General features: G+C 31.1%; 1 protein-coding gene across 1 annotated transcript; it reads right to left on the bottom strand.

Moving 5' to 3' along the window:
- Nucleotides 1-8,320: 8,320 nt before the first annotated feature.
- Nucleotides 8,321-17,107, bottom strand: LOC129915469 (TELO2-interacting protein 1 homolog). The gene is made up of 10 exons (XM_055995020.1): nucleotides 16,821-17,107; nucleotides 16,439-16,759; nucleotides 16,203-16,380; nucleotides 12,229-13,302; nucleotides 12,071-12,167; nucleotides 11,851-12,006; nucleotides 9,616-9,758; nucleotides 8,864-9,558; nucleotides 8,725-8,796; nucleotides 8,321-8,648 (listed from the first exon to the last, which is right to left on the bottom strand). The coding sequence occupies exons 1-10, from the start codon at nucleotides 17,009-17,011 to the stop codon at nucleotides 8,363-8,365; spliced, it is 3,213 nt and encodes a 1,070-aa protein (XP_055850995.1). The 5' UTR covers nucleotides 17,012-17,107; the 3' UTR covers nucleotides 8,321-8,362.
- Nucleotides 17,108-17,760: the final 653 nt, after the last annotated feature.

The following is a 17,760-nucleotide window of genomic DNA, read 5'->3' as shown; positions in this document are numbered from 1 at the left end:
CATAAGCAACTCAACCCGAACTGGATATATACACAAATACATAGATCTAGCCCCTACATAAAAACAAAGGACGGACTGCTGTTCACCCAAAACTATCTGCAGATACAAATAAACCTCATGACTGTGTGTCCCTTTGTTTCCCCTGCAAACAAATAGCACACTCTAGAACCTAACCTTAACATAAGTTTGTGAGATGGGCACAGAATCATCTCTACAGAAAATAATGACAATAAAGGTAAGTTTGCTTCTACTATATGAAGGTGTATCTATAGAATACTATTGCGGTGATGGCGACCAAAGAGAAACTTTGTCCAAGAGGAAGATTTCCATCGAGACACACAACACAAAGTTAGTGGATGCCCAGCCAACGAACGATTTTGACTTCATGTGTCAAATTCTGCATCGTTTGTCGCTTGAGATTTGTGGCATTTCATTTACACAAAACTGACATAAGTTGCATCCCCATCAGACCGATATTTACTGCTGGTTGATTTGTCACCTTTGCGGTTAAGGCGAAGTGAGTCTCTCATGCATTGATTCTTTTATGTACGTCATTACCATTCATAGAAGAAGAGCCAAAGTATTGTATTTGGTCAGAGGAATAGGATTTTCATATGAAAATTAAGAACCCTTCTCTGTGAACACAAAGATTTGTGGCACTTATTGAAATGTGGTTTGTTTTTGTTGCAAAAGACTTTTTGAAGTGTATCTTGTCTTTGCAATGCTTGATATATATGTAGGTAAATACTTTTATATTCACTAATAAAGCAAATTTTGAAAGATTGGATTATACTTTATTAGGATGTGAATTTCATCCTTCTGAATGTAAAAAGATATTTATCTGTATTTTTCTTACAAGTACAGGATATTTATAAGGATTTAAACTCTTCATTTATGTCAACGGATCGATAATTTTAGTACAACAACAAAAAAGCAGACGAATTCGGCTCGATTTTGCAAACAGCATCAAGCCAATATGAAAAGTATTCCGCCCGATGCACAGTGGAACGAGTGTATGGGAAAAACGGCAAAATTAATATCTTCGGAATAAAATAAGAAATTCAGCCAAATATGCTTGAAATAGTATTTTAGCACTTATATCTATGATTGCAACCTAAAAACAAAGAAATTGATACACTAAAACATAGAAATCTAGGATATTTTTTTTAAAAGAGCTGAGCAGCGAACTTGTTTTGCTATCTAGATTACATTTTTCAATAGCTAAATAAATAGTTAAACAAATTTATACTTCTATACATAAAGTAATCACCATCACTTTCGGAAGAATTATGCATATTACTAAGATCTAACTCAATGAGTAATTCTGCAATTTAACTATTGTTAACCAAGTAAAATTTATATTTGGGTCACTTTTTGAGGATTGAAATTCAGCATTAGATCTGATGCTTTAAATTTAAGGATCTGACGTAATAAGCAAATGATTAATCAAGTCGGTAATTGAATTCAACATCGAACTCTTTTGTGTATGATCGAAACTAGCTTTCCATATTTTTTTTACCTTGCTTCCAACAACCCTTCTATCGAAAGAACGCCTATGTATAGGTAAATCAAAAAACCTTATTCTGTTTTTTGCATGGAGTAAAAGTTTATATACACTGCTAGGCATACAGTACCAGGTGTACTTCGAAAGATAAAGATCTTTTGTTCCAAGAATTAGTTCTTCAAACGTGTCCAATGGACACTTTCCGTATTTATTTCTCGACCAGCAGCGAGTGTTGTCAAAATTAATGCAAATTTAAAGAAGAGATTGTTATATATACGGGTTATTTTGGAACTCAACTTTGGATTCGAAAAAGAACGTACTGGTATTGTGCCATAACCAGGTTTTGGTATGTCCACCAGAGGTCCCATTTTTTGCCTGAAGCTCTCTAGAATATTTTTTTTTTCATCAAACAGAAGCTTTTGTTCTGGTCTACGAACTTGCCAAAAAAATAAAAGTGAAACCATCGTTGGTTACCCTCCATAAAGCTCTCGTTCTTTCTATGGCAATGCTGCCATTTTTGCGTCAAACTGACACGAAAATCCTCCAAATTTCTATAAATTTCGCATTTTCGCATTAAGCTCTTCCAATCTAATTAACTGCTTAATTTTGTTGAAAAAGTTTGAAGTTTCCACAATCGAGCCATATTGTGAATAAGTCACCATTTTTTATGTACGCAGTTGAACCTAAAAATGTCAATTTACTTAAAATGGCGCAAACTTGCGCAAGATTTTTCTCTTGATTCGGTTTAAAGACACATTGCTTATTATAAAACTAAAAAAAACCCAACAACCATATTTGACCATATTTTGAAAACTCGATTTAAAATTTGGAAATATTTTTTTTTCTCATATCGCACTAACACATTTAAAATCACCATTAAAAAAAAAAGACACACGAAAAAACTATTTTACTTAAAATACCTTGACTATTAATATACTCAATTATTAATCTAATTTTCACAGGAGAAATATATTTGCACAACAATTAGCTGAAACAAAAACACCTTAAAAGTCTTTATAAAAAAAAAAAAAACGAAAAAAGGCTATGTTCACGTGTTTAAAACTTATGGACTAATAAATAAATGCAAAAATTTTAATGCATTTTGAGCTTTCATATATTTGGGATCAGTTACCAATTAATTTCAAGTAGGTACCGCTAAAATAGTTTTATTTTTTAATTATTACCATGAGTCGTCCCACTGTGCGATGATGGAATGACATTCCGAAACGCGTCGCAAACATCATCAAATTTAAATAAATGAAATTAAGTTTTTTTTTAAATAAAAATTAAATTATTTAGTATCAAACATATTTTCTTTAGAAATATATTTATATTTTTGAGCCAAATTCTTCAATAAAAAACACACATGTGAAAAACCAATTGTTTTGGCTAGACCAAGCCTCGTAAAGGATCGTTATAAATAAACTTTTATGTAATAATGGAGAGAAATTCGTTAAAACGAGTAATCAATTCAATTTTTCGTCCTAAATTTTAAGTTAACGTTTTCTAAGCTTTTTTGTATCCATTGATGATATTAAAATAAAGGTTGTCCTTTTTAATATTTGCAATCCATTTTAATTAAAGAATTTAATCAAAGAATAGTCTTTTGCTCGAAAAATTCAATCCTGACTCTCTAACAGAGTTGATTAGTTTTCAACTTTCTACCTTTTCCAACTATACTTTTATTTAATTTTTTTTTTAACTTTAAGTTCCACTACAGAACAGATTTTGTCCTGTCTCTATTAAAAGGCAAAACAACAAAAAAAAAATTGTTAAATTTTCTACCAAGAACCGTATCGATATCACTACAAAAATTATATGGATGATGGATTTTCCTATGCCAAAACTATATACTCTTGACAAAAAACAAAGTTTTCAAATTAATTTTCTTTTATTATATTCTGGCAAGTGACGAGTGAACCTCTCTGGAACACAGGTCCAAAGGGTCCACTCTCTAGTTGAGTTTTCTTTTATATAAAATACCAAGGACACCCCATTTTATGTTTTCTTCATAACCATCCCCTCAACAAAAAAAAAAAAAAATGAACTTTTCGAATATTTTTTGCTCTGAAAGTTTTTTTTTTTTCAAATTTAAAGTTTACATCAGTCGCAGATAATTTTTTTCGCTGAAACGAAGAAAATGATATCTATAATTTTATAATTAATTAAAAAAGTTTATACACCCAAATAAAAAAGGGATGTGCGGATGATGTGTATAACGTCTGATATAAAAAAGAAAATGTTATGATATTCATCCTTTATTAAGCATTGACATTGCTTTTAAAATTTTAAATTAATTCACATCCTTTTCAATTTATAATAAGACAGCAAGAGGTATTTCCATGGAAAAAAAATCATGTTTTGTTCCATGGTTAAAAAAGTACGTATACACCGTGTAATCCGTAAAGTTTATTAATTGATTTTGTTTGATAAATTGTTGAACTCTGATCACATTTCTTTTTTTTTGTATTTAAGTTATATGGTTAAATGGTTGCAATTACCCAAATAATTTGTGTTCGTTCAAAACTCACAGGAAGTCACAATTAGGATTCTCAATCTTTGAGAGCAGTTTACTGGGCTAGTAACCTCCTGCTTTGTTGCAGATATTTAACTTCCAAATCAATATTTAATCTCTGTTCCTACATGAAAGATATCATCTGATAGATTGTTTTGCATCCCTGACATTTGTGTTATTAGCTATTTGTGAAAAGAGTCAATAAATCGCCCTTAAAAAGCTTGTAGAATACAAAACTACTACACATAATAACTGCCTTCTAAATTTTAATGTTATTTTCTAAAACTTCAGCTGTTTTACTCCCATATATGCAAATGAAAGGCTGAAAATGCAAATTTAACAACAAGAAGTAGGTAGTTCCAGCTTCATAATATACTCTAAACGAGTAAAAACACTCTAAAAATACTGACGCACACAGTTAATTAAGGCTAACACGCGAATAGCGTTAATTTCAAATGGATTTGTCCGCCGCCACCGAATCTGCATTAAATAGGTATTAAAATGTTTGCAACATACAATATTACAAAGCACTCTCTGTGACTGTCAGATGTATATTGCAATTGGCAGCGACTACTCTATGTATTGTACATAGTACAATGTGCAACATATAAATATCATTTGATGTGCGCTTTTCGGAGGGAAAATCATCAAGCCGAAAATTGGATTTGTAAATTTGGTAAGTTATTTGACCATCATGTTGTCTAGTCCCAAGAGTATATGTGCAGCGATTTAATTTGAGATTATGTTGTCGGACAAACACAATGTGAACGCGCAAGTAGTTTATGAATAAACTAGATATGCGTAATGAAATTATGCTACTACATCGAGTAGGATTAGGAGAATTGCATTTTACATCGTTTATTAGGATTTACTCTATACTTTACTATCCTATAATGATACATATAAATATTAGTGGGGCGATAGTATAATATACTTAGTTTACGTTTTGATTATTTTTCTATTTAACTTATGTAGCGTAAATTAAATACGCAAATTAGCACTTGTAATATGTATATTGCAAATGTAATCGGTTACATTGGTCATGATTTGATGAAAGCAATTACAAAATTTGTTTTGATGATAGAAATTCATTTTCATCGTTAAAAAAAAGCACATGCCTACCAAAATTGAACATGGTGATGGGTATTGCACAAAAAAAAAGAAATAAAATCATATCGTACGTTGAGATGGATAGTATCACAACTAAAAAAGAGTCATACCAAATGGCTTGCCTCTACCTGCAAGACTCACCGCTAGAGAACAGAAGTTGTTATTTAGTTTAGTGATTTTCTTATTTTACTTCTCCTGAAAAATAGTGTTTTTTAAGTTAACTGTTGGTAGTAGTTAGTAGATACTTTATACACAACATTTTTTGAAATATTTACCTTCTTCGAATTCCATGAAGAGTATTTGAAGTGATTGTGATAACTTAGGTGAACAAAAAAGTAGCAAGTTCTTGAATTATGGGAAAACGTAAAACTAAAATGTCCAAAGTAATATTTTTTTAAACAATAATTTAAAACAATGGTAATGTATTTGCTGTTTCGCCATTTCTAAGTCACCGTGTCATTATTAATAAAACTATGAAATTATTTTCATACATTTCTTCATTTCTGTGGTATACCCACTCGGTTAACTCGAAAGGCGGGAGAGTTATGGTCCCCTCGATATACATCGCAATTATATACAGCATTGGGTGATAAAAAAAGAAGTTGAAGCATGTTCTACGTTCAAATATATCATTAAACCTTGAAAATAGATAAATATGCACTTTTTTTATGAAAATACACAATTTCTTTCGTTTAAACAAAAGAGCTGAGCAGCGAACTTGATTTTTTAAATTCTTTTAATAGGTATAAATATCAATTCATAATCATTTCATTTCAGAAACACCATCATATTTAGATTAAATATATATAATAATAAAGATATTAAAATTCGTGGGAGATTCACGATAGGAAAAATTACTTTCGGTATAATTTGTTCATCATGTCGTCCGTATCGGATTGTGTCTCTGTGCCTCCGTCATCCATCTAAACAAACAAACAAACTCTGTCTTACCATAAACGGATGAATGGATTTTTAATATTGTTATTGTTTAACGGCTAATTAACATAAAACAATCCAATTTTGATAAAAAAACAAATGCAGATGTACTATATATCTTTTGATATTTTATAAAATTGTTACTAGCGGTACCTCCAAAACAACCGTGTATTTCGATTTCTGAATCTGACTCTAACGACGAAATAGGAATCAAAAGCAAACACCCCAATTACGATTGTCAACTATCAATTGATAGTTGATCAAAAATAAATTTCGATCTCTTATTATCTAATTTGCAAAAAATTTTAAAACAAAAAATTTTAAAAAATGACAACACCAAAAAAAATTTTGATAATAACAGCTATCACATTAACATTTTTCAGTAACAAAAGTCGTCCAACAATTAAAATATCAATTTTGATATGATTATCATATCATTTTGACGTTTTTTAATTTGAGGTGGATAATGAAAATTTCACTTTGACAATTAAAATATCAATGTTGACTAGATTTTACACGTTTCAGTTTATTATAATGATAATTTTTTCTTTTTCTTTTTTATTATTTTTATTATTTTAAGTATTTTCTTTCTTTTTTCAAAACATTACTTAAAGTGAATATTCTTTGTATAATAATGGTGATATTATTTTCTCTATTTAACGTGATATAATTGTTTTTTTATTTTCTCCCAAACTATGTAATGTAAAGTCTTATTGCCGATCAAATTTTCTCAGTAAATCATACATTTTACACATTTGTACAATTTAAGAGTTTTTTATTTAATAATTTTCAATAATTTGGAATGAGAAATTGATATGATAAATTGATAATAAAATATCAAAAAAAAATTCAAAAATGTGATATTTAAATATCATCCTGATAATAAAAATATTGTTTTAATATTTTAATTATCATAAAACACATTTTATAGAGCATTTTTTGCTGATATTTAAAAAATGTTAGATTGATATTAATTTTTTTTCGGTGCAGTTTTCCCCAAAATAAGATTTTAAAACACCAAATTTCAGTATTCATCATCAAACAATTGATAGTTGACAATCGTAATAGGGGTGTTTAAAAAAAATAATTGTTTTTGTACTTCAATTTTTTTTTTTTTTTAAATTCAATTTTTCTAAAACGAGACATTAAAATATTTTAAAATTTTAGTTTTAGAAATTGATTAATAATAATTGCTACAAAATACCATACCAATCTTTGTTTCAAAAAATAACTTTTTAAGAAACGGCCCCAACGGTTTTGAACTTGAGAAGTTTTTTTCTTTTTCTTACCTTGTTGCTTATTTACATCTGTATGTAAGTTTGTTACTTTCGTTTTAAGAACATGTTAGTGATACCCAATACCCAGTGGTGCATTTTATTTACTCTTCAAAGCCAAACATCTGAAGGGTCCATTCCCACTCATTTCGAGAAAAACGCATTTTTTAATTTTGTTCTGCTTTTAGTAAAGCACACAATTTATTAATTTTTTCAGCAAGGCTTTAATTTGTTTTATAAAAGCAGGGACCCTTCATCTGTTCAATTCTTAAAGAAAAATAAACAGATTTTAATGTTTTTTTTTTTTACTTTCATATCATGTTTGCGGTCATCGTGCATGCGCGTACCTAGAAGGAGGAATAGAAGTTCAGCTTGCACTACACATAAACCTATAAAACCTTTACTTCTAAAGTAAAGCCAAACTGAAGCGGGTTATACATACATATATTGTGAATGCGTTAAAATTCTACCTTTAGAAGCTTTAAAACTCTATATACGAAAACGTATAGGTACTTGGAAAATTTAAAGGATGAACAAAATATTCAAATTATTTAAGATCTTTCATATAGCCGGGGGCTTTAGAGCCCACAAAAAGTTTTATTTCTCTTTAACTATACAAAGGTCACAACAAATCATTACTTGGTATCATTGAAATGCATCATTGAAAATTTTTAATTTCCCATTAAAGACCGGTGAAAAGAGATGCCTATTAACGTTTTTCTGACTTAACTTTCATTTCTTTTATTTAAAATCCTTAGCTTAACCACTTCATCCTGAGAAGTCGGACATCTTCGCTTAACTAACATTTGCTAGAACATTGACGATCATGCCAACCACTTAACAAATACTCGCTTATGTAATGACTATAAAAAGTCAAATATAGAAATAAAGAAACAAATTCTTCGAGTTTGTTTTTATATCCAATTCTAAAGAAAAACTTCATCCCACATCGTTTTTCGAAATTCTTACAAACACAATACATCAATCATAAACAAACTTATTTTATTTCTTTTGTATTCAATTTTATCTGACCTTAAAAGAATCCAAAACATGCTTTACATTTTCCTTAAATTCTAAAATATGTTCATTTTTCAAAACAACTATATACACAAAAGGTCCATTATACGTTCTCAATTCTTTGAAATACTCCATTGCAAGCGTTTGTAAAGTCAATGGTTGTTTCTTAGACAGGTACAAAGCAACAGCTTGAGAAATACTATTGAAATGTTTTCCTCCAATGTCCATGTTAACAATCAATGTGGGAAATTCTTTCAACAGTTTTGATTGAAGTTTGAATTCTTGTGTTTGACTGCAAAAAATAGAAATTCATATGAAAGATATTTATTTTGTATTTTTATGTGGGAGGAGAGAATGGTCATTCTTACGCTAAACTTTGTTCGACTTTGCTTCTTGCCGCCGAGCTCGTTAGAAATCCCACGAGGAATGGCAGGACTTCCCTATAAAAAGATACAAGTTTATTTTTAGTTTATTTTTTCTCTCAATTTCGTTACAATTACAACTTACTTTAGAGTTCTTCGAAGAAGAAAATCTTTTGCATAGACTGCTAGCACTTCAAGTAATGAAAAACATCGATTTAATACTATTGGATCTTTATCCTTTACACGCTCTACGAATGGTTGCCATATTTGGTGCACTAAAGGAAGAAGTTCATTTTCATAGTCTTTGAGTAGTGGCAATCCGCTAATGAGGCACTCTAATGCAACAATTTGTTGCATTTTATTTTGTGAAGAAATAAATTTTATAATTTGTCCAATGATTTCATTTGTTAGTTTAATATAACGAGGTAGTTCGGTTTTGGGCTCTTCTTCTTCTCCTTGGGGATTCTCACTTGGGTCATCTTGTTCCATCGATTCGCTTTCACCAATCTCTGGGAGATCCTCCATTTTCATTGATTCATTTTTGAAGTTTTTGAGAATATTCATCCATTTTGTGTATGGATCAGAATCTTCGACTTCCATTTCGATAACCTCATCATCTGGTATTTTTCCTATTTGATCAACATGAGTTGTCCATTTGGGGACATTAGCAAAGAAGACGTGAAACACTTTCAAATACGACGTAACATTGTCACTTTGATGAGCTTTCGAACATTCTTCTTGAATAACGGCGAATATTGATTCGATGTAGGCAACAGTGTTGAGTGAACTATACCGAAATACAACGGACAGAATGTCACAGGCTGACTGACTTTCTGAAGGCTACATAAAATGAATTAAAATTGTGGTTTTTATACAAAATCATTAAAAAGTATTTACTCTTTTTAATAAGGTCCTCATGTGATAGGAAATGTAGTCTGTATATTCTTCAAGTAGTTCGTAGACTTCATGATAACCCAAAGCTTTACGCATTGCTGAGAGGGAGTAGCTGCCACAAAGGTACACATTGTAGTTGCTGCTTCCTAAGAAAATTGAGATATAAAATTATATTAATTTTACAATGTGAAGTGCTTTATAAAAGCCAAGTATTAGTTCCGTGTAAAAAAAAGAATAAAGCGACATACATTGGATTAAGTCATTTCAGTTTTGTATAACGAAAATATAAGTAAATTAGATATATGTATGTACTTTGGATATTCCCTGGAAATTAATTCTAAAGGAGATTCATATCATCACGATATCCGAATATTATACTCGAGGTTAATAAATATTTCCAAGAAAGCTGTCGTATATCTGTATTTTATGCTTCAGAAGCTTTACATTTAATTCTGAAAAAAATGGGCTACATATTTTTTAAATTATTTATTATTGGAAGCAGAATTGGGTCAATTATGTCCGCACGCGGAAAAAAGTTTTTTTTATTTAAAACAGACAAAAAACTTTTTAGCTTAAAAAATATTGATGCGGAAAATTTATTAACAAAGTTGTAAACAATGAAAGTTTTCACCGAATCTTAATATAAAGATAAACTGTGTACCTGCAATTAAAATTGAGTAGACGATAGATATTAGTTGGATTTAAACAGTTTCGTGGGTGGCACGCTTCGCTATTTCTCATTATTTTAACTCCCTTTTCGGGACATTTAAAAATATAAGGCACGACTGGGTAGCGGTTTCTTGCTTTGATGATAAAAGAAGCTCTTATTGTAAATTGTAAAATTTTATCAGCCCTATTCTGCTATTCGATTCACGTGAATCGTAAGATTTTCTTCCTTAATCACGTCAAAATGGGTTTGAAAAACTTCTAACTTTTAAAAGCAAAACATTGTTTTCGCCTGTTTTAGTAATTCTTAAGAAAAAAAAATTGCTCAGGTTTAATTTTAACACCCATTTAAACGCTTCTTATTTTAGACTTTCACGAGGACAGACTTTTTGGCTCCCCAGGTATAATATTAAAAATTCACTGGTTAGTTTCAGGTGTTATCAATGAAAATAAAATGCAAGACTGCATCGCACGTGCTTGCTCTTGCAGCTCAAAGCACATTTATTTATATATTAGTTCCTACAAGAAAATTTGTATGGTAGGTACACTTTCTAAGCGAGATATAAAAACAAATAACTTTCAGAATTCTATAAGTCATATGTACAAAATTTGGAGTTAAAACTTCCACTGCATCTAAAACGATGCAGTCCTGATAAAAATATTTTAAAAAAATTAAGGATTTCGAAGTTTTTTAGTAAGCCAAAAACAATATCAATATAAATTTAGTCAATTGAATAAGTGATAAGATTTCTGAGCATTTTGGATTTTTAATCAATTTTTTAAATCATTTTTATGTGGAGTTAGAAGGTGGCAGTTAGCACTCTTTGCCGATGATACACTAGTTTGAACACCACTTGGATGCGATCGTGAATCTCACTCGGAATTTATTTCCAGGGAACAAAAAATCCTATGAAATGACAGCTAAATTGCCATGGAAAATTTATTGCCGATACCAATAAATGTCGAGGGAAACTTTTCATGATCATTTTCTTTCCCATTCCCATGTCAAATATTAGATATGCGATATATACAAAATGTTTTGAGTTTTAAGCTAAGCATTTGCTAGAAGTGAGGGTTATAAAAATATAATTTGTATTATTTATCTGAAACTTTGGATAAATAAAATGCACTATTGGAAACGTGCGTACTTGCTCTTGCAGTTCAAAGCACTTTTATGTTAGCTTACTTGTAGATTTTAAGAGCACCGTTTTCGTGTAATTTGCTAAACTTAAAAAATATGGAAGGTACACCTTCTAAGCGAAAAAAAAACTAACTTTTAGAATTCTATAAAAATCATCTGTACCAAATTTAAAGAAAATCCGTTCACCCGTTTAGGCTGTAGAAATGTGTACAGATGGACGCACAGACGGACGGACGGAATTGCGAGACCCAGTTTTTCGGACTTTTCCATCATCGTAATGTTCGTTTTGATTAAAACCTCAAATTTTTTTCCACACGAAACCAATACTTACATTCTGTTCCACCGGTAAGATCAGCAAACGCAGTAGTGTTTGTGAGATGAACTCTAAAAATTTAAATTCTTCTGATACTCATGATTTCATTTCGACTTACCTGCTTTAAGAAGAACTTTGTGGAGTGCTTGAAACACAAATGGTTTAAATCGTTGTCCCATCGCAACGGCTAAATTACCAAGAGCATCTAAAACGATGCAAGTATGCAACACATTTAGTTGTGCATCAGCAACATTGACTGTATTGAGTCTACTATCTAAAACGAAAAAATTTATTTTTAATTTATATCCATGAGTAAAGTAATTTTTCAATATTCTTACCTTCATCGTCAGAATCATCTGAATTACAATCTTGTACTCTTATCTCAATAGCAGATTCATATAAACCAGGCGTACGATCAACATACCAATCTGATTTCTGTAAAACGAAAAGAAATATAGGAAATCAAATAACCTTTATAATTTTCATACACCGTTACCTTTTTAACTTTGAGTCTACTCATTTCATCAGGATGCAGTGCCAAATGCCAATGACTTTCATCAAGAAGTTCATTTAAAAATGACTTCACAGTTTCTTCTCTTTTAATTCCTGATTCACTGCTGAGTAGAATCCCACATATTAATATAACTTCATTAACAATTTCACAGCTAGTTCTCAGCAATTCCATTAAATAGTCATAGACAACATTGCATGTCTCTGGGCGTCCCAATAACTTGCATATATCACACAAAACATTAAAAACACGTGTCGAATCCAAGTTTTTAAACTTTCTCCAAGAGTTTGTATGCAAAACATGCTCATCTTCGCAAATATCTCGAAGAGCATATTCCTCAACTAACAAACTCGATTGCATTTTCAATTCAAATGCGGAAATCAAACAAAGACAAAATTCTTCTAAATTCTTAGAAAATGTAAATAATATTTTCAATCTGCGATCGGAAACACTTTGGAAGAATCCCTTGAAAAACAAGAATTCCGAGTATTGTTCTTCATCTTCACAGCGATTGATAACACGAGGCAATTTAGTCAAATGTTTATCAAAGAGAACATCGACTAATTCATCAAATATGAAACTGCAATCAGATCGTTGAATAGCTTGTATAGATTGTGAGCATAATTTTTGAATGGCTGGATCTTCATCCTGAGACATGGCCATAATTGTTTCCAGTAGTTCTATGTTATTGTCACCCAGTCTCTGAGAGCACTTTTCTAGCAATTGGCAACATAGTTTTGCATATTCAAAACGAATCCTTCTCGATTGATTTGCTCGTAGGATTGATAATTTTGGCAGGAGTATCTTTAATTTGCTAGCTGTGTCTTCAAACCATGCTGCGGTTCGACCTTCTGACTGGAGTTTGTTAAGTTGTTCTTCGAGATCTGGTTTAGAATGTTTGGGAGTTTTAATGAAATTCTCATTATCGTCAATTGTTTGTGATTCCAGAGATTTGGTAACCAAGTCAAGGAAAGATTTTTGATCGTATTTCGGCAATGCACCACGATCACCCTTATCGAACATTATGAGAAGAATTCTTCCAAGTGCCTTGATGGCAGTCTTAATGGGAAATAAAGAAATTAGTTTGAAGTTACAAAGTATTTATATCATATGTTAAGCTGACTTAAGGTACAATTTTTTTCTTTTTTACACGACTTTTCGGGAATATTTATCCCCTTCTTTACAAAATGCTGATGATACTCAATGATACTTAATGAGTGCCATCTATGTGTCATATCTCGCCAATCAACTTATGATAGCATTCAAATCATCAAATACGCTAAGAACAATAACAAAACTATAAAAGATAAAAATAAAAAAGAAGAAAAATCAGATATAGTTTACCAATTAAATTGTCTTGGTGGAGGAGATGAATGTTCATCAGTTTATATAGGAACTTCGAAACAAAAATTAAAAAACACAATTGCTGGCCATAAGTCGGATATTCGAACGGAAAGTTCGCAAATAACGGCCTTAGCATTACATTACCTAGAAGAAAATTATTTGGCCGATTTCATTAACGTTAAGATTTTAGATACAGACAAACATTATTCGAAAAGGATGCTCATAGAAATGATGCATATTAAAAGAAACGACAAGACCTGAAGACGTCGTTTAAAAAAGAAAAAAAAATGTAAATTAAGCCTGCTTAACATATAATATTTTTTTTAAAGAAGGTCACTTACTAATAACACTAGGCGCGACCCACCAAGAAAAAATTTCTGAGGGCTCAATGTCATTTTCAAAGAGAGCAAAATAACAAGTTTCTTTGGTGGGACGCACCTACTGTGTTACACTAAAAATATACACCAAAAAAATACACGTTTTTTAGAGCTAGTTGTATTGATTACGAAACGTTATTTGTTTTGGTGTTACATCCCAAAATCTGGAGTAAGGGGCAAAAAACGGTTTTTTTACCTTCACCCATTGAATTTCAACTTTCTTAAAACCTAGAAGGCATAGAAACATATAATTATCATAAATCGATAAGGAATCAATTGAGGCAATTTTCTATATGAGTCAATTTTGTATTAAAATTCACAGTTTGGACAAAAAATTCAATGACTTTTTTTTTATTTTTTTTTTTTTGCTTTAACTTCTTCCCCGATAAACTGCCATTCGAGTGGATAGAGCGATCACAAAGAAACGCAAATGTGGGCCTTTTAATTCGTCTCGCACGATTTAAATATAGAATTCAGTGAAAAAAGTGTCAAGCAGACTTTTAAGAAGGATACTTAATGATACTGAGTTATATAGACGGGTAAGCTAGCAAAATCAAATGATATAGAAAGACACATCAAAGATCGACTAACATTAGCTAAAAAACATCTGAATAAAAACATGCAATTTTGAATGAGAGTCTTTTGGAGTGATGAAATAAAGGTTAACCGCATTGGAACCGATGACAAAACATTTTTCCATCGCCCTAAATGCTAAATGGACAAGCCAAAGTATTATCTCAAGACGATGAAACTAGGAGGATAGGATTTGATGGTCTGGGGCGCATTTTCCTGGTATGGTAACGACTCATTGGTTAGGTGGTTGGCAGAATTGATAAATTCTTTTGTCTTAATATTACATTAGAATACCAACGAACCATATTTCTCGCCAGTTAATTAGATATTCATACATGACAATGACCCAAACATGCATCAAAAATTGTACAAGATAGGTTTTCGGACGAAAAAATCGATGTTTGAACTTAGCCATTTCAAATTCACGATCTTAACCCCATAAATTGCTTGGGGAAACAAAATTCGAAAATTCAAACCATCTTTGGGCCAGAATCAAAGAAGCGTGGTACCGTACTCCACAAAGTGGATACCAGACTTAGTTGAAAGTTTACCAATGAGGTGCCAAGGAACTTTGAAAAACCGTGGTCTACTAACAAGTTACTAACTTGGTAGTATTGAATGTATTGGAAATTGTAAGAATTTTTGCTTAGAAATGATTATTTTTATGATTTTGGGAATGTTTGCTATTTCCTTGTCCACAAGAAAACAGGGTATTCTCTACAAATCATAATTAAAAATTGAATTGAAATGAAATAATTTATAATTATTAATTTTATGAATAACCATAAGCTAATGCATGCCCTGATATAAAAATTTTAATATATAAGTTAAAAGATCCCAAATATTTCCAATTTTTGTAAGAAAAATCAAAAGTGTGCTATTTCTTTGTCCATAGCTGTATGTGCCCTTAATTATGAAAGTGGACTAAGGACCGGTTTGTTCACAGTCGATTATCGTTTAATCAAGGATTATTCCATACAAAAATCCTTGATTAAAAGATAATCGAGTGTGAAAAAATCGGCCCTAAGTCACTCCTAAAAATGGCATCAATCTAGCCTAAAAACAATTATTATATAAGGGGTAAAGTTTATTTGAACGCGGAATTGCAGTAAATAAATGTCTTTATTGCTCCTTCAGTGATTTTATAAAAGAAACACAATTAAATCGTTATAAGAAAATTATTATATTAGTTTTTCTTTAACCAATGCAAAAAGTGACTTAGGGCCGGTTTGTTCACACTCGATTATTTTTTAATCTAGGATTATTCCATACAAAAATCATAATCAAGGGCAGATATATTGATTTAAAAATTAGAATTAAATGTACAATTCTGCCTTTCGGAAATGGGTAAATGACGAAAAAATGGAATTTTTGAACTGTATCTGCTTATAAATTCTATGTAGTTTAACCTAACCACATGTTTTATACATTATCGAAAATGTCTAAAGGTACAAATTTGACGAAGCTAGATTTTTTCAATGGGTGAAGGTAAAAAAATGCCCCTAAATCCAGATTTTGGGGGTGTTACGGAGTTTTTAAACAATGTTTCGTAATCAATGCAACTAGCTCTACAAAACGTGATAGTTCTTCGACCACGTATATTTTTCAACCTTATTTTTATCACACAGTGTAATTAAACAAGTTACAAAGTATTAAAATTCTTACAGAAATCAGTGTTTCTCCCAACTTCTCATCGGATAAGGAAGTTTTGAAGAGCTGTGTTATAACTTTGGGAACAAATACAAACAATGTATCGGCTACTTGGTTTCGTAGGACAATATCACACGAATCGGCTCGGTCGTGGACGTAAAAAACTGCCATTAGACAGTTTATCGATGAAATCCTGAAATACAATTAGAATAGATTTCAGCGATTCCTTCCCAAACCCGAATTAAACTTACACCAATTTTCTGTATTTCTCCAATGCCACAAACTCGACACATGTCAGAAGAATCTGACCCATAAACAGAGCAGATTCTATTGAGTAATATTGCTCCAAGACATCGGAAGTTGAACGTTGGAAGATCTCAGTAATACACTCGATTGTGGCCAATTTAATTTCTTCAGATAAATTTGATTTTATTGAAGCTTTTTCACAATCACGAACTTGTTTAATAAGAATCAATAACATGGTTTTAATAGCTTTGACATCTTTTAGATAGGTTCGAGATATGACTGTCTTCATGAGTCTTATAATGCCGGCTTGTAATTCGATATTTTCGCTAAGGAATTGTTATAATGTTTGTCATTTATGTAAAAGGTGTATAATGTTATAAGATTTACCCATTTAATTTGTCCAATTTTAACATTAAAGGCATTAAAAGACGAACTTGAAACATTTGCATTTGAATGCCATCATATTTGTGAAGTTCATTTTCGGCAATGCTGAGAGTTTCTTTGTTGGGAGTTCGAATGAAATTTTCAACATACCTTTTGGCACGCATAACAAATTCTTCAAAACCATAATTAGACATAGTATTTAAGTATTTTTATTATATTTTTTATTGAATATTTTATAATAAATAATTTTAGCGGTTCTTTAAAACTTTACTTTACAAACTAAAAATACAGATGATTTGTTTTTGTTTTATATATATGTCAAATTTGTGACAGATCTTTCCAAGATCTGTTTGTGTTCGTAAAAAACGTGTTTTAAGTTTATGCTACGTTCGCATTCGCCTTAATCAAGAACCCAAAATCACCATACTGGAAAGGTATGCTGTAGCGCTACGGGTACTTGTATGACCAAAATTCCAAACGTACCGCAACCGCATACCTTCCGGTACGGGCAAGGCTTAAGGCTTGATCCAGACCGCTGTAGCGGTCTGGGTAGCGGTACGGGTACTTATAGGACAAAAATTCCAATACTAGCTGTATAAAAAGTAGTACCTGCGAGATTGCAATTAACAGAAGCTGTTGTGTTTGTTGGGTGTTTTGTTTTTCGTTTCGAAGGGAAAATTCGTTGGTAAATAAAGAAACACATACAGTTACAGAATATTTTCTGTTTGTGGTAGTGTTTTCAACCAAACTACTGAGTTTTGGTTTGCAGGGTATTATACTATGTTTAAACCTACGCTAAATCCGAGATTTAGCTGAGTAGATTTAGAATAAATCTCTAGATTTATTTTAAATCTACTTCGCTAAATCTCAGATTTGAGTTCAGCTACACTAAATCTAAGATTTTCACCTACTTTCAATCCGAGATTTAGAATAAAACACGAGA

This window comes from Episyrphus balteatus, chromosome 3 (genome assembly GCF_945859705.1).
Source record: "Episyrphus balteatus chromosome 3, idEpiBalt1.1, whole genome shotgun sequence".
NCBI classification, from domain to species: domain Eukaryota; kingdom Metazoa; phylum Arthropoda; class Insecta; order Diptera; family Syrphidae; genus Episyrphus; species Episyrphus balteatus.
The sequence above is the reverse complement of the archived record's forward strand: the minus strand, read 5'-3'. Positions and strand labels throughout refer to the sequence as shown.

Bases quoted from the DNA above. Each gene is read 5' to 3' on its own strand.
- LOC129915469 (XM_055995020.1), bottom strand. From the start codon at position 17,011: ATGTCTAATTATGGTTTTGAAGAATTTGTTATGCGTGCCAAAAGGTAT. The intron at 9,559-9,615 runs GTAAATACTTTT...CATTTTATGTAG, and splicing joins TGAGGACCTTATTAAAAAGA to CCTTCAGAAAGTCAGTCAGC. The intron at 8,797-8,863 runs GTAAGTTGTAAT...ATCTTTTTATAG, and splicing joins CTTCTTCGAAGAACTCTAAA to GGAAGTCCTGCCATTCCTCG.